Raw genomic sequence first — 15,351 nt, 5'->3', positions numbered from 1 at the left:
AATTACGAAATAATATTTCATGAAATTCGTTTCCTCGTATTTTCGTTTCCCTCCCTTTAAGGAAAACTTGTCGTGTTTTCAGGGAAATAACCGACGAACCGCGCTTGAGGACCATAACAAGAGAGGATTCTCTTTTGACCTTAACTGTTGTCATGATCTGTGACTGGAGAGACAAAAAAAAAACGGTAAATAATGTGAACCAGAAAATCTTGACCAAAAATATCAATTAACACGTGATAATGTCATATGAGAAAAATCTAACTTGTTGACTAATGAGCAAGAAATAAGGAAAAAAAGAGATGTCGAAGTTAAGCGGTAACAGACAATAAGTATTTGATCCGAATCTCCAAAATTTCGCAATAATTTTGATGAATACTTTAACTGATTTTAATAATGAATATTTGAAACTTCGATGCGAAATCCCAGTTCATTTGCTATGAAAATTTCTACAATCACTAAAATAATGTATAGTATAAAGTCTAATTCTTCATTCAGACAATGTTGTTTGACCGTAAAGAGAACGGAACTCGAATCCACGTCCTTTGCGAAGCCGCACTTGACTCGGCAAGTGGCCTGGATGGTAAACTCTGATACATGTGAATCATGATACATCATGCGTGTGTACTGCGGATAAAATAATGAAAGAGCGAGAAGATTTCTGCGGCTATGTAGAAGGTTAAACCTATAAATAATTATCGATGAAAATATATGCCAGTCCATTCCACCTGATCGATAAATTGTGGCTCTTCTCGGAGTAATATTTGATCTTTTGATTCATTATTTATTATCTTTTAATATGAATTTTCAAGTTACAACTTCCTTATCACTTGAGTCTTTTTTTGTGGTTCCAATACTACGGGTTCTTACTTTTCTCGGTAGTGTAGTTCCTGGACGAGTTTTAAGAGGTATCCACCCCCGGTAACGTTCCTATCATCATCATCATCACTCTTGCTAGGTCTAGATACTTTTCCCTTATTTCCACTCTCTCTCTCTCTTTAAGTTAAGAATCTCTAGGGACGGTAGAATCATCACCATCATCATCATCATCATCATCATCATCATCATCATCATCATCATCATCATCATCATCATCATTATTATTATTATTATTATTATTATTATTATTATTATTATTATTAGGGGTTCGTTTTACAGTATTCGACGAACATTGTCAAACGAACCGGAATCTTGCTCCGCAGGTTTCATCAGTAACCGATAGTGGCCGTCTGTAAAAGTTCTGAAGCAGCCAACTATCGATGATGAATTATCGCAAATTCTTACTCTCATCGATTATCGATATTCAGTGACCATTAAAAAAGTTAGATGAATGTTTTCTGTGATTATCGATTGGTCATCAATTGACAGTTGTTAATCGATAACGACAGCCGTCTATTCATAGGCAGTTTTTACGATTATATATTTTGGGCGATCGAACAGGCCAGGAAATTTCAAGCAATCTCGGGTCCCGGATAAAATTGGTTTTAGAACGGTTTATTTTAAGAAGCAAGTATTATTAAGAGTAGGCTGTTCACCTTTCCTTATCATCTATATTCACATGTTCATATATACTGATGTTTCTTTTACATTGCTACAGGTGAGGGCCAGTAGGGCTTTGAAAGCGTTGGGCTGAAAATGTATTTCGAGTTCCTATTGTTTCTTGTGCTGGTCTCTTTTAGTGTTGGCAAACAAAACTGTTCAGGTAAGATATGAATGCAGTCTGGGTAAGAAAAATTTAAACTTGCTATTATCAATACGAACTGTAGACTAAATCACTGTAGTTCTTATCGCTCTCAGCTGTTAGCGGCGTTTGTGAGAATTCCCCAAACGGCATGACATACATCCGAAACAAAATTCTTTGAAATAGAAGAAGTGTACAAGAGTTCAAAGTAAACACTCCAAAAAACATGGACAATACAGTTATTTCTACAATCGCACTTGTAATGCAGACCCGTCGATGCCGCGAAGGGACAGGTCGTGCGTGAATAATTTGTGCATATCTTATGAGGCACTTTCTACATGCAATCATTGCTACTCTTAACCACTTTAATAACCATTTCCTTAGCTTCCACGAATTTAGCTTCATGATAAACCAACTTTCTGTTTTGAATGAACGCACAATTGCACTACATTTTGGGGCTTATTTATTCTGATATATAAACATATCTTGTTGCTAGGAAGAAAATAAAAAATAAAAAAATTTAGAAAAAATACAAATTTGTAAGGACATGTTTTTGCATGACTTCGCCATCTTTATCTAAAATTAAAAGTGAACAGAATAATGAGATACTCTCACTGGCATATAAATATATTTGTATCGGTTAGACGAAATAATTGCCTTTTGAAAGTTCGTTGTTATCATTAATTCTGTTATATTACCTTGTGTGCGAATTTGAATGTGTCAGTCGAAATGTTTTGTTGGTCGTTTTGGTTGTTATTGGACATAGTGACGTCGTAACGGAAAATGAAAAGCCGCGTAGGCGACACTCAATACGACGAATAATAATTTAAAACTCACAAGGGGATTGACCTCCTTCCTTTATAAATCGTTGATTTAGATTTGTTGCTTCTTCTAATTTGCTACGTAATTGACATACTGACTGGAAGAAACCCTACGAGCAGAGTTCCCTTCGATCTTCCTGTTAGATCGAGGCGTGGTAGCTGATGAAGGAACTGACTGACTGACCGACTAACTTTCCTGGTGATAATGTATCAGCAAACCAATAAGCCGACAGACAGTCTGACTCTCTAGTGGGTTGACTAGATAACAGATGGACTCAGTAACGATTGGCATCTGCTGACTGATTAAATGATAGGTTGAAAACCTAACTGGCTGGACACACGATTAGTTTGTTTTATGGCTGGCCCTTGGCCTTCTTGACTTTCTTGTATTTAAAAGAAAAGTGTTGTTTGAGTTGATGATGAGCCCGTAAAAAAACTTGGGTAATATTTTTAAAATATTCCCTCCTACAGAGGAATGTGACCAAGCTCTCGGTATGGAAAGGCAAACAATTAGAAACTCGCAGATATTTGGTGGATCGGAGTACAACAACGATCACTCCAAGTACGGATCTCAGAATGCGAGGTTACACAATCCTCTTGGATACCGAGCCGATCCGTCTGCCTCCGTACAATCGAACATGATAGGAATTCGTTTAGAAGAGGACATGGTGATTACAACAATAGCTACTCAGGGATATGGAGACCCTGGAGTTTCTGAATGGGTCACGAGCTTTAACGTATTTTACCAGAATTCATTTGGACACAATCATCCTGTTAAAAGAACTGATGGGAAAGCCTTGGTAAGAGTGAAAAGGAGAGCCTGTGTATTACGGAGGCGCACATGTTTTTTTTGCCTAAGAAAAGATAGAAAATCATTCAAATTTATTTTCATTTCTCTCAGGACTTTCTCGGAAACACAGATAGTAATTCTGTGAAACGGAATGATTTCCCTATTCCTGTAGTGGCGTCATCTGTGTATTTTTTGCCGCTTACAGTAAACAACAACGTTGGCCTGAGACTGGAGCTTTACGGTTGCAAAGGAGGTTTGTACCTTGTTAACATATAAACAGCTCCCAGATATAATATGATTGGTTCCATTCAAGAAGAAGTTCATGCACTGAAGTCTTTTCTTTCCGACTAGGAAATGGCTAGGTTATGACTAGCTGATTAATTATATCTGAAATAATGCGCAGTGCGTCACGCATTCCTTGTTTTAATTCCGTCAAGAAATCCCATACACTCCATTTAGTTGCACAATGTGACTTCTGCATCCTTTTAAAATGAACTCATGTAATAATTTTCTATGTTTTCAACTACTCCTTTCTATATGCCATCTCATTAAGCATTTCATTTGTAGCTCAAACTGAGCAAAGAATATTAATTGTATCATTATCAGCCATATTTGTATATTAGCATTGTTTTCTTTCTTCCCATCCCCTTCCTCTTCCTCCTCCTCCTCCTCCTCCTCCTCCTCCTCCTCCTCCTCCTCCTCCTCCTCCTTCCCCGTAGTTTGGTTCAATAGTCCTCCCACTCCTCCTCGCCCGCAATAAATTTCTTTCTCCTGCTCCAGAACCACTGACACCACAAATCTGTTGATGGTGATTGATTTTTATTCGAAATAAACTATTTACTTTTGTGGAAATTTCAACTGCATGAAGGCGTTAGTGCCACCTTGCACTTTATGGGCATGATAAAGGGTTCCCACATATTCAACGTGTCGTGAGATGTTTTAGTCTATACATGTAAACAGCCGATCGGCTAGTCTGGCCAGCATTTTTCTATTTTTAGCCACGACAAAACTAATATGACCTAACAAAAGTTCAAATGTAATGAAAATATCTGATTTTCAGGCCATTATTTTATTGTCTGGTTGATGCTGAGGGACACATTCTTCTCCTCGAAGTACACAGATCCTTCAAGCTACGAATATCAAGACGCTGTGACAGTTATCATTAATGAGGTAAGTTCATTGAATGACGTTCAACAACTTATTGAGTTATCGAGAGATTTTCTGACGTTATTCTCACAAGTTGTGTGAGATGGTAGATTTCGATTCCAAAAAGAATTGAAGATCGCGGTAACTACGAAGTGATTTGTTGAAGTTGGTACACCAGAAAGCAGAGATTCCGAATTGCTAGTCCTACTACTGTATCTAACATAGATTGCACTCCCTGCCAACAGGTTAATGGCGTTCTTGGAACAACGTGGGGATTTCTATATGCTCACACACGAGAACTAAGGTAAATTAAAGGGTGAAGCAACAAGTGAAAAGAAAATGTAACCAGTTTACTGCTAAAGTAATGATGGCATACTGACTCAATGGAAAAGAAATACCATGCAGTCTCTTCCTGTCCAGTGCTTAGATGGGAACAAAAACTTTGGTTATAATAATTATCGTCACCACCATCAACATCATCATCGTCTTCATTAATGTCTTTACCATTGCTATTGCTATATACAGTTACTTTTTATCGTTTACGTGTGTGAAAGGTCTTGATCCTTTAGAGCTTTTTCAGTTAGCGTTGTCGGATCAGAAAGCCTACGCGACAAGACCGCGAGGTGGTGTGGGTACTTAATAAATCTACCAAACTCAGCTAAGGCGCACCCCTACAGAATATAAATCTGTGCATGTTTATGACATTTACTCTCATTCTATCGCACTGGCAACCTTTAAATGATAGTCCAATTGCGAGAGACATAGCTAAACATACTATGTTTCAGTTTTGTTGCGTAAGGTTGTAGGCTAAACCTGACATTGTTAATTGAAATACCTGGGTATACAGCTGTTTCGTCAAAGGTTTTCGAAAAAAGCGTAAAAGCGTACGCGACGATGCCGAAAGGTGGTCTTGGAAATACCTAATAAATCTCAATAAACGCTCAGAATCCATATTTCCTGCCATCTCAAGTCTTCGCTGTACGGTCGAGGCATTATGGATTCTGAGCGTTTATTAAAATTTATTGGGTATTTCCCTTACTACCTTTCGGCATTGTCGCGTACGCTTTCACGCTTTTTTGTCGAAACAGCTGTATAGAACACATTTCATCCCCGATTGTCAACGGCGACTTTCATCTGGGCCTAGTTTCATCCCTATCTTCAGCACACTGTCTAGAGATATTATCTGGTCCCAGAATGAACTTGTCTCAGTTTTCAAAAAATTCGTAGGTTTACAGGGCAGACGTAGTGAGAACAATGTCATTAGCAGCCAACTCCCTGTTCATGGTTTTCGCAACTGTGAATACTTTTTAGTCCACAGAGATCCCCATCTTATTCTACATTGGTAACAGCTGTAGTGGAGATTTACTGTCTGAGATCCAGCGAACAGCATTTGTTGACCAAGCTGAAGTCCGCCATAGAAAAAGAAGGAACAATATTTGAGCCAGAGTATATGAAATCTCAGTATCCAAGTACGTTGCTTCAAAATCTTTAAACAAATATGAGAAGTTTATGATTAATCTACGTATTAATCTCCGTATTTAAGCTTTAAATATTCCTTTTACAATTTGGTACTGGCAAATGAAGAAAAAAGAGAAATGGATTCCAAAAGGATCTCGTCAAAAATCAGTAACATTTAAGATATAAAGAAGGGGCTTGGCATTCACTTTTCAGTTTAATTAGAAAAATTAAAAGTTGATAAAATAGCTTAATAATGACAGTTCACAGCTGGTTGGATGTAGATGTTTTGTGCTGTGTGCAAAGCGTGCTGCTTTAAGGCTGTAGCCCACGGGGTTTTCCTTGGCCAGTAGCTGTCAAAAGAGAACTATTGTCATATTTGTTTATAAACAACAGCTTCCGTTTTCTCTGTAGAAATATGGATAAAATTGACGTTCGTATCAAACTGATGTGTCAGCAATGAGATGGATGAGATGTCATGGAAATTGTAGTTGTTTCCTTAGGTTATTCAAAACCAAAGTGTTATCCACACAGCGACTCATAGAATATGATGAAAGTTTTTTTCTCTTTCAAATATCTTAACATTAGTAATTTTTTGTTTAAATTCTGTCGTAACAACGTTAGTAAATCTAGTTCGTAAAGTCCATGCTTAGAAGAAGGACGCTTAAGAAGCTGTTCAAAATCTGTTGCCAAAAAAACATTGAAGGACTCTTCCTTCGGAACAGTTTTGACTAAGAATCTAATTTTCTTCCTTTGAGTGTATTCACCTTACTTAAATATGACGGACAACTTAACTTAAGATGGTTAGCGGAATCATGTTTCTCTTCAATACGCCCCTGAAAGATTTTTACTTTTTACAGAACGATGTGGCTGTTCTCCGCCAAAGGTTGACTTGAGACTTAGTAAGACATTAAAAAACGCTGAGGAAGTTTGGGTTTCAAACTTCACCAACAGACTTATTCATGTAGAACGCTCGTGTCCACCTACGGAAAATGTATTTTACGAGTGGAGGCTGTCAAGAATAGACGAAGACACAGGGTATTTTGGCCCCTTCCAAGACTTTGGGAGGCTGGACAAATTGGTGCTGCCGTTAAAAATGGTCGGAGTTGGCTACGTTTATATTCAATGCGTGGTTGAAATAAGAGGTGATGCTGCATCGATGTCCTTTGACTATGGCTTCTTAAGAGTTATTCGCCCTCCGCTTGTGGCAAAAATTACTGACATAACTCAAGTGTCTGAATCGAGGAGTAAAATAAAACTGAGCGCAAAGCAGTCTTTTGATGCTGAACTCAAGTCTAACAGGTCTCAAGGATTGCATTTTACGTGGTTTTGTAGACTTGAGGGTGAAACATTCTCGGCGTATTCAACTGGCCAAGTGGTTGACGTTGCACTCGGTAGAAACAAGAGCCACGGTGGATGTTTTGGGTTTGGACCTGGAATTCTATCATCTAGGGATAAAGTGTTAGAATTGAACAGAGAGGAAATGGTTAAAACTAAGAAATATATCCTCAAGCTTGTTTTGAACAAAGGCGCGAGAAATGCCAGCGCTGAGTATGAGTTTTATGTCGTGCCACAAGTTTCGATCTCTGTAAAGTAAGTATATATCGACTTGTTTTAAGTGGCCGAATTCGACTAATAAATGTAATAAAATTCTGCCGAGCTGTAGGGTTGAAATCATCGAAAAAAGTCAACAACGGCCATGCTCCAATGCTTTTGCAGGAAATACCATAGTCGTCATAATAATTGGGACGTAAAAAATAACAATAATAACATAAAAGAAATAAAAACACTTTCAACCATGATAAAACCTAATCGGCCGCCACATATTATCACGAATGCAGTTTTCTTATTCATTCCATAGACGTATTTCACCTTGCCCTTTGACGCGAGAGGCCGATAATTCTGTCCGATGAATTGAATGAAAAATACAGTACAAAGGATGCTTTTAACGTATTTTAAGAAAGCGTTGGGTAGTTTAGAGCAATAAGTTTGAACTTTTATTGAATTTATTAGCGTTTTTTCGGTTTGGTTACCCCAGCCTTTAAAGGTTTGCACATCAGATTAAAATCCATCTCTTCTTATCACCTGTCTTGTAAAGTCACACGTATGTTGTCGCTCTGTTTCATTGTAAGAAATTAAGCTATAAGACTATCTGGTTATCATCATCATATACGAATGTATTAAACCTGCATGACTCTACTGTTCTCTATAGGTGCCTCTCAAATTGTGGAAAAAAGGTCAGTCGGCAAGATGGATTGCATCTTGAGGTTTATTGTCGAGGAAAACAATGTAGAAGAGTATCTAATTACACGTGGACCTTACATTTACTAAACAAAACTGCCAACATCTTATTTGTTGGGGAAGTTTACAACATTACAATCTCTTCCCAAATGGACAACAAACGTGTGACGATTCATGACATCTTCAAATTGCAAGATGACACGAGTAGACGTATAAACTACGTAGTTAAAGTTACAGCTAAACTTGAAGACGAGTTGACGGCTGAAGCAAACTTTTCTTTTATTGTCAACTCACCTCCTAAACGTTTGAGTTCCAAAGCTAGTTGTGATGTAACACCAAGGGAAGGCGAAGCTATTTCAACAAATTTTTTGATCATGTGTTGGGGCTGGTATGACGTGGATCATCCCCTGACGTACGACTTCAGATATCGGAATGAGTATGGCATCGTTATAATCCAAACTGGAAATTTGTATAATGTGAGTACAAAACTTCCGATTGGCGATCCTCTTAAGGATTACGCCTTGGTCTTGGAGGCGCTGGTTGGAGACTCGTTTAAGGATTTTACAACCACAAAGTTGTCAGTTAAGGTAAATAAAATAGCAAATTTCATTAAATCTTACCTTCAAAACTCTGCACCAGTTTACGTTGGATCAGGAAAAGGTCTAATCAGCCAAAATGTAAATAACTGATAATTACATAAGAAAATAAATTAGTTGCACTTTCAAGAAGTTAGAAAACTTGCTAAAGTAATTATTATTATTATTATTCTTATTATTATTATTATGAAGCGTTTTTCTTTTTCTTCCGATACCGATATTTTTAATCACCTTTCTGTATTTGTTGTTTGTTTTTCTACTAATAAAGTTAAAAAAATTATTATCATTATTATTATTATTATTATTATTATTATTATTATTATTATTATTATTATTATGATACTTGTAAAAACTTATGTATGCCATAAGATTATACATAGACTGGGGCGTTAAACGTGGCCCAAACTACGTGTAGGAATAGCGAATCTCTCTAGACTTTGTACAAAATATATAATAAAAGCTAAATGAATTATAATTTTTATTAGTATTATTATAATATTAATATTATATTATTATTATTATTATTATTATTATTATTATTATTATTATTATTATTACTATTATTATTATTACTACTGTGCCTTGGACAAATGCCAACTCCAAATGGTCTGTTGACGACTCTTGTATACTCTTTGTCTAGGTACGCCCACCAAAGCATTCTGATTTTAACGATGAATTCGTTGGTCAGCAACTTGGCGTCATTCGTGATTACGTAAAAGCTGAAGATTCTGACCGGGCGACCGAACTGGGGTTTATGTTAATGTCAACAGCGAAGAGCTTCGATGATGAAACATTTGACAGAAAGGCAGTAAGTGTCTATTAATTATCTATCTATCATTACTTATTTATTTGATGTTAATGGAGGGATTGAATATTAATAGCTGTATCGTCAGAGAGGGGAAACAGGAAATGGGTCAATTGCCCAAAATATTTTTGTCTTGGATTTGAATGCGAGAATCAATGTTTGGGACAGCCGTTTCGACTTTCCCCCTTTTCGACGTTCGTTTGCAAAATCGAAGAGCAGAATTGCACCGAAAAACAAAAGAACACAAAAAGGGTAAAACAGGAAGTGAAGACTCAAATATCACTAATTCGTTCGGCGAACCAAGCAAATTTTCTGACAAACAACTTTGTTAACTCCATGAAACACCTTAGTTGACTACGGATTTTCAGGTGAAGCAGTGCAAATCCTAAATCTGTAGCATTATCGCTTTTCTGTATTTATGATAGGGGGTCATCTTGAAAGACATGGCAGGTCTTAAAGTCAAGAGCGCCGTTCACGTGACAAAAGTCGCTGCTATGGTTATCTGGGCAACAGAAAACAAAAGCACAGTGTCAGTGATGTCCCAAGTAAGTTATATGCTCTTTCTACCTCTCTATCTGTCTGTCTGCCTGGTTGGCTGTCTATCTAGCTATCTATTTTCTTATTTGTTTCCTTAACAGGAAAGTGCTGAGACTCTTCTAGTCGAGGCTACAAACTTCATGGCTTCCCAATTCCCCTTGAACAGTACCTACGATGAAAAGCTTGCACAGAATGTCAGCTCGGTTGTTCTCAACAGCATTGGAAGTCTGCTGAAGGTGTCTTCAGGAGATGCGAGACTGGAGACCAAAGACAAGTCTAGACGTGCATTCGTGAGTGGAACTTTAACATTTTTTCAGTTCTGATTGAAAAACCACCCATGGGGCATATGGAGGAATGCATGACGGATTTTAATGCTCATGTCAATCATCAACACGGACTGTCATTCTTTCTCTTAAGTTTTGACTAAGTGGTATATGCATGAGGCCTCCGTAAGACGTCAACTTCCTTTTTTTGAATAGGACCATTTTTACTGACACAACCAACACCCACTTTATCGAACTGCGCCAACATTGCCACCCCTCAATCCCGTCCCTCTTTGGACGCTGACTCTCTGGTCAGCGGTTACCCAACCCTTCCAAGACCTAATGTTGAGTCTCCAAATACATGTAGGCGTAACAAAGTCTTCCCACACCCAGGAAATTAGACGCCTCTTACAACTTTTTCAAATCTTGGGAGGTGACCCCAAGGACATGTAACGCCACCTGTCTAGCGGTTTCCACTTCCTTCAAGGCCCAGTTCTTCTTGCACAATTGGTGGTCTCGGGAAAGTTCAAGAAGAGCATCTCTGAGTCCTTGAAAGTTGCTTAATAAGAAAGATAGCCTTTACTAAGAACATATTCAGACTCTGGGGCTTCAAAAACATAAATTAACCTTCTCAGTTTTTTTTTTGAAGTTTTAATTCGTTGAAATCCAACGTCTGTTTTCCACTATAAGTTATTATTTAGTATGCAACACTTACACACATATAATACAAGTTTTTTCAAGCAGAAGGTTTTAATATTGTTCGTTCAGACATAGGAACTGTTCTGATAGCCTAGCCTATCTGCAGATATTAAAGTTAAGCAGTAAACACAATGTTACCTTTTATGACAGAAACTATATAATTGCACCTCCTATATTAAATGATTGTTCAGCGTACACTGTAGTTCATACTTCCTCATCTCTCATGCCGCAGGGTAGAAGGGTTAGCTTAAAGATGGTTGAATTAGCCAGAAAAGTCGGTGAGTCCCTATCATCCATCCGTCAAAAGGACACAGTAGTTAAGTCTAACTTTATGGATATTGTGATCTACAAAGAAAAACCAGAAGATTTTGGAGGACAAATGGTCAGCGAGGGAAGTACCAGTGTCTTAATACCTGATTCCACCAAGGCAATCCTTCCGAACACTAACGAGAGTCTTTCCTTACAGGTAAGCAAAGAAATTGGTTTTCCGATGTAGACCTGTTGATGTTTGAACTAAAACAGAGCGCCCGTGTTTTAGTTTGAAGGAAAATCAAATTAATGCAAGAATTGGCAAGGCAAAAGCATTTTTATCATAAACCTCTCCCTTAGAGCGTGACAGTAAAACCTATCTCTTTGTTTTAAACACTTTTGTCACATGTCATGCCACAAACCTAAAACGTAGTTTTTCCTACGGTGGAGCTTGTCTCTGGAACAGTCTCCCCAGAGAAGCTAGAGCAGCTAACTCCTTAAAGTTTCTTTATAAAACATATTAATAAATGATTCTGCACATCGGACTCCCACATGGCAAATATGTAAACCAGTCAATAGAGAATGTAAATTCCGTATTTTTATTTAGTCTGATGATCGCTTAGTGCGTGAAACTCGAGTAACTGTGGTACACTTTCTATCTTAAATTTATATTTATATTTTGCTCTGCATGTTATTGCATCGAGCACTCCTGCGACAAAGTGAAGCCATCATTGTATTATTTCTTTGTTTATTTTTATTTAGCTATATTTTCATCGTGCCTAAGTAAATTTTTGTATTGTATTGTAATCCTTAAAACACCCTTCTTTCAAATTTTAAGATTTTCGTCCCATAAAATTAAACCGACAAAAGCAATATTGGAAAATGTATGAGGGATGCAAAATATACCAGACCAGGATTCATTAGTGCAGAACAGGGAGGGAGTCGTTTAATAAAGAAAACGGTAATATGAATTAATCTCATCTCCTACATACTGAGGAATTTGACTCACTTAATTTTCTTCTGGGTTTGGATTTCAGCTGATAGCGTTTAAAGCTAATCCGTACACATGGGATGCAACCTCATCAGTTATCCGTTCCAAGGTAATTGATATCACTTTGAGAACCAGCAGAGGTGAGGTGATTGAGATTGTAAACCTCACAAAGCCAATAGTAATACAGATACCAAACACATTAAAAAAAGAGCATTCGACATCCACGAAACAGCCTCGTCACTTATTTTTACAGCCAGGAGCCATCCAGTACCACAAACTCAGAATACCATCAAGGGCTTACCTTGTGTCTCTGAAAATCGCCACCATGGACGGACGGCGCTTGGCCGTTTATTTTGGGCGGGGATTCCAACCAAATACTACCAACTACACATCGATGGCCTTGCTGCCAGATTTTTCGTTCTGTCAGTTAAATAATAAATCTGAAAGTTTACACAGCTGCACCGTTGACCCCCATACAATCAAACTTACCAGCAACAACTCAGGTCCTTACTATGTCGGTATCAGATTAGTTGATACTAAAGACGCCCCAGTTGCTAGGTTACGAAGATCTTGCTCTGACACTAAGAAACGAAGAAAGAGATCTTGCGTGGAAGTCAAGGATCCCCCAACCACTCCTCCCCCAACTGCCATGACTGTCACTCCGCAGTATGACGCGCGCGTGGACGTTAACTATACGTTTTCAGTGACCATGGGAACGTGTCTCTATTGGTCAGAGGAAGAAGACAAATGGTCTAGTAGAGGATGCAAGGTAAATTCTACAAGAATTTAGTATATAAATTTGATGTTTGATGATTTTGATATTGACCCTCGTCGTATTGAGTGTCCAAATTTGACTGAATAATTGGGACAGTGGCCCCAGTGAGACAATCCTTCTCACCCCTTACAACGCTGTCAATCAGAACTGTTAATAAAAAGTTCTATCTACAACTGTTGAAGTGTGAAGTTGAATAGATCATGGGAATCAGGTTAATACGCGATCTACAGCAAAGATGTTGATGTTGGTTTACAAAAAACGCCAATACAGATAAAAAAGATTCCGCTTGTGTCACACGCCTAATTGGCTAGGATTGTAGCCCGCTTTGGTCTACTTTCATATTGGTTTGCCTATGAGTGGAAACAGCATAGAAGACAAACGCAAACATCCAGAACTGACTAGAAAAATTTACCATTTCATTTAAAAGGAAATTTCACAGTGCCCCAAGAATTGGAAATTACAAAAATGGTGATAGAAATTGAAAAAAAAACTTCTATATGGTAAGGGGATGATGTAACTATTTTTTTTTTTTTTTATCTCAATTCCTTTTTTTTAGCTTGGGCCCGAGTCTGTTCCCGGAAGAGTCCATTGTCTTTGTAACCATCTTACGTCATTTGGTGGAGACTTCTTTGTGGCCCCAAATCCAATTGACTTTGAAAAAGTTTGGGCAGAATTTGGCAGTTTTGGGGAGACTGGAAACTATGTTGTACTAGCTTCTGTCTGCAGTATGATGGCGATTTATCTTGTGGGTTTGATGTTTGCTCGACGCACAGATAAAAATGACGAGCTCAAGGTAAGTCTTCATTTCCCGGGGATTTCAAATCGCCTTTTTCCCATTCCCCTCGCGGCTTCGCGGCTTGTTTGCCCAACTTTCACCTTCTTCCAACATCCCGCCAGCTATGCAGGTTACCCATTCCGAAAACGCTTGAACCGCGGACAATGTGGGCAAATAGGAATCTTAATCGTTGAGATTATAAGCCTGAAAGACGAGGAAAAGGAGTTACACAAAAACAAAGAAAATACGTTCGTTTCCATAGCACCATATAAATTAATAGACATATAAACAATTACAAATAATAAAAACAACGAATTCCAGAAATGTTTACTGCCTAACAGCATTTTTCTCAAGAAACATTTTTACTGACATCGCTATTTTTAGGTCGTTCCAGAGTTTGGCCTCTCGGACAGCCAGAGCGAAGGGTCTACCTATTCTATTTCTATACAAACTGGCGCCTGGAGGAATTCAGGCAGTACTGCCAACATAGGGATGGTACTATATGGCGAAGATGATATCTCAAAACCCATCATATTTGCGAATAACAACCTACGGAAGATTTTCTTTGCTCGAGGCAGTGTGAACTCGTTTAAAGTGACCCTAGAGAAATCATTAGGAGTCTTATTTAAGTTAAATGTGTGGCATGACAACTCTGGGGATAGCCCGTCATGGTTTCTTCTTGAGATCGCCGTGGAGGATATGCAGACAAACGAAAAGTGGCATTTTATTGCAAATCGATGGCTTGCTGTGGAAAAAGGTGACGGAAAAATAGAAATTGAGTTGAAAACTGCATCTAACGACGATCGGCTAGAGTTTACGAATGTGCTTCACTCACGGACACAGAAAGCTTTCGGTGATTCACACCTTTGGGTTTCACTCTTTACCAAGGCTCCGCACAATCAATTTACGCGGTGTCAGAGACTTTCGTGCTGCATGTCGATCATTTTCTGTGCTATGGTAACAGGCGCCATGTTTTATCGTTTTGGTGTCAAAGCTACCGATGTATTTCACATTGGGCCGCTGACAATGAGTTGGACAGAGATCAAGATAGGAATTCAGAGTGGCCTCGTTGCGGTACCAGTGAATTTGCTGATTGTAACCATCTTTAATAACATTAAACAAACTGGAGACCAGCCATCATCTGCAGGATGTCTCCCGCATTTCTTTATTTATATTGGTTGGGGACTGTGTCTCTCTGTCATGTTTACCAGTGCTGTATTTACCGTATTTTACAGCTTATCTTGGGGAGCGGAAACCTCCAATCAATGGCTCGTAGCAATGACTTTTTCACTCTTCGAAGACATATTCCTTATTCAACCCATCAAGGTATTGTTTATGGTGTGTATCTTGTCAATTATCATAAGAAAACCACTGGATATTGACGAAATTCACAGATCGCAATTATTCGTTCCAGAAAATCCTACTGAGGGTAAGGAAAATAGCGAAAGAGAAGCAAGAATTCTAGAAATTGAAGAGCTGGAAAATGCGCGTCGTCAACGCAAGAAAGAACTGAAGGCGATCCGTGTCCTG

At 38.3% G+C, this 15,351-nt stretch overlaps 1 protein-coding gene across 1 annotated transcript in view; it reads left to right on the top strand.

The window, feature by feature from the left end:
• LOC146478788 (polycystin family receptor for egg jelly-like) overlaps window positions 1-15,351 on the top strand; it is a 32,703-nt gene that overhangs the window by 7,514 nt on the left and 9,838 nt on the right. The window contains exons 2-16 of the mRNA XM_085112409.1: window positions 1,595-1,699; window positions 2,971-3,299; window positions 3,401-3,542; window positions 4,350-4,459; window positions 4,681-4,739; window positions 5,747-5,904; window positions 6,751-7,483; window positions 8,103-8,718; window positions 9,368-9,535; window positions 9,958-10,077; window positions 10,171-10,359; window positions 11,264-11,497; window positions 12,318-13,040; window positions 13,603-13,839; window positions 14,206-15,351. The exon at window positions 14,206-15,351 is cut by the window's right edge and continues 123 nt beyond it. Of these exons, the coding sequence (XP_084968535.1) occupies window positions 1,633-1,699; window positions 2,971-3,299; window positions 3,401-3,542; window positions 4,350-4,459; window positions 4,681-4,739; window positions 5,747-5,904; window positions 6,751-7,483; window positions 8,103-8,718; window positions 9,368-9,535; window positions 9,958-10,077; window positions 10,171-10,359; window positions 11,264-11,497; window positions 12,318-13,040; window positions 13,603-13,839; window positions 14,206-15,351 (5,031 nt within the window). The 5' untranslated portion in view covers window positions 1,595-1,632. The remainder of the gene's footprint in view (window positions 1-1,594; window positions 1,700-2,970; window positions 3,300-3,400; window positions 3,543-4,349; window positions 4,460-4,680; window positions 4,740-5,746; window positions 5,905-6,750; window positions 7,484-8,102; window positions 8,719-9,367; window positions 9,536-9,957; window positions 10,078-10,170; window positions 10,360-11,263; window positions 11,498-12,317; window positions 13,041-13,602; window positions 13,840-14,205) is intronic.

The sequence above is a fragment of the Pavona decussata genome, unplaced genomic scaffold (genome assembly GCF_977016875.1).
Source record: "Pavona decussata unplaced genomic scaffold, jaPavDecu1.1 SCAFFOLD_64, whole genome shotgun sequence".
In the NCBI taxonomy this organism is placed as follows: Eukaryota; Metazoa; Cnidaria; class Anthozoa; order Scleractinia; family Agariciidae; genus Pavona; species Pavona decussata.
Note: the sequence above shows the minus strand (reverse complement) of the source record. Positions and strands in the feature narration are given on the sequence as shown.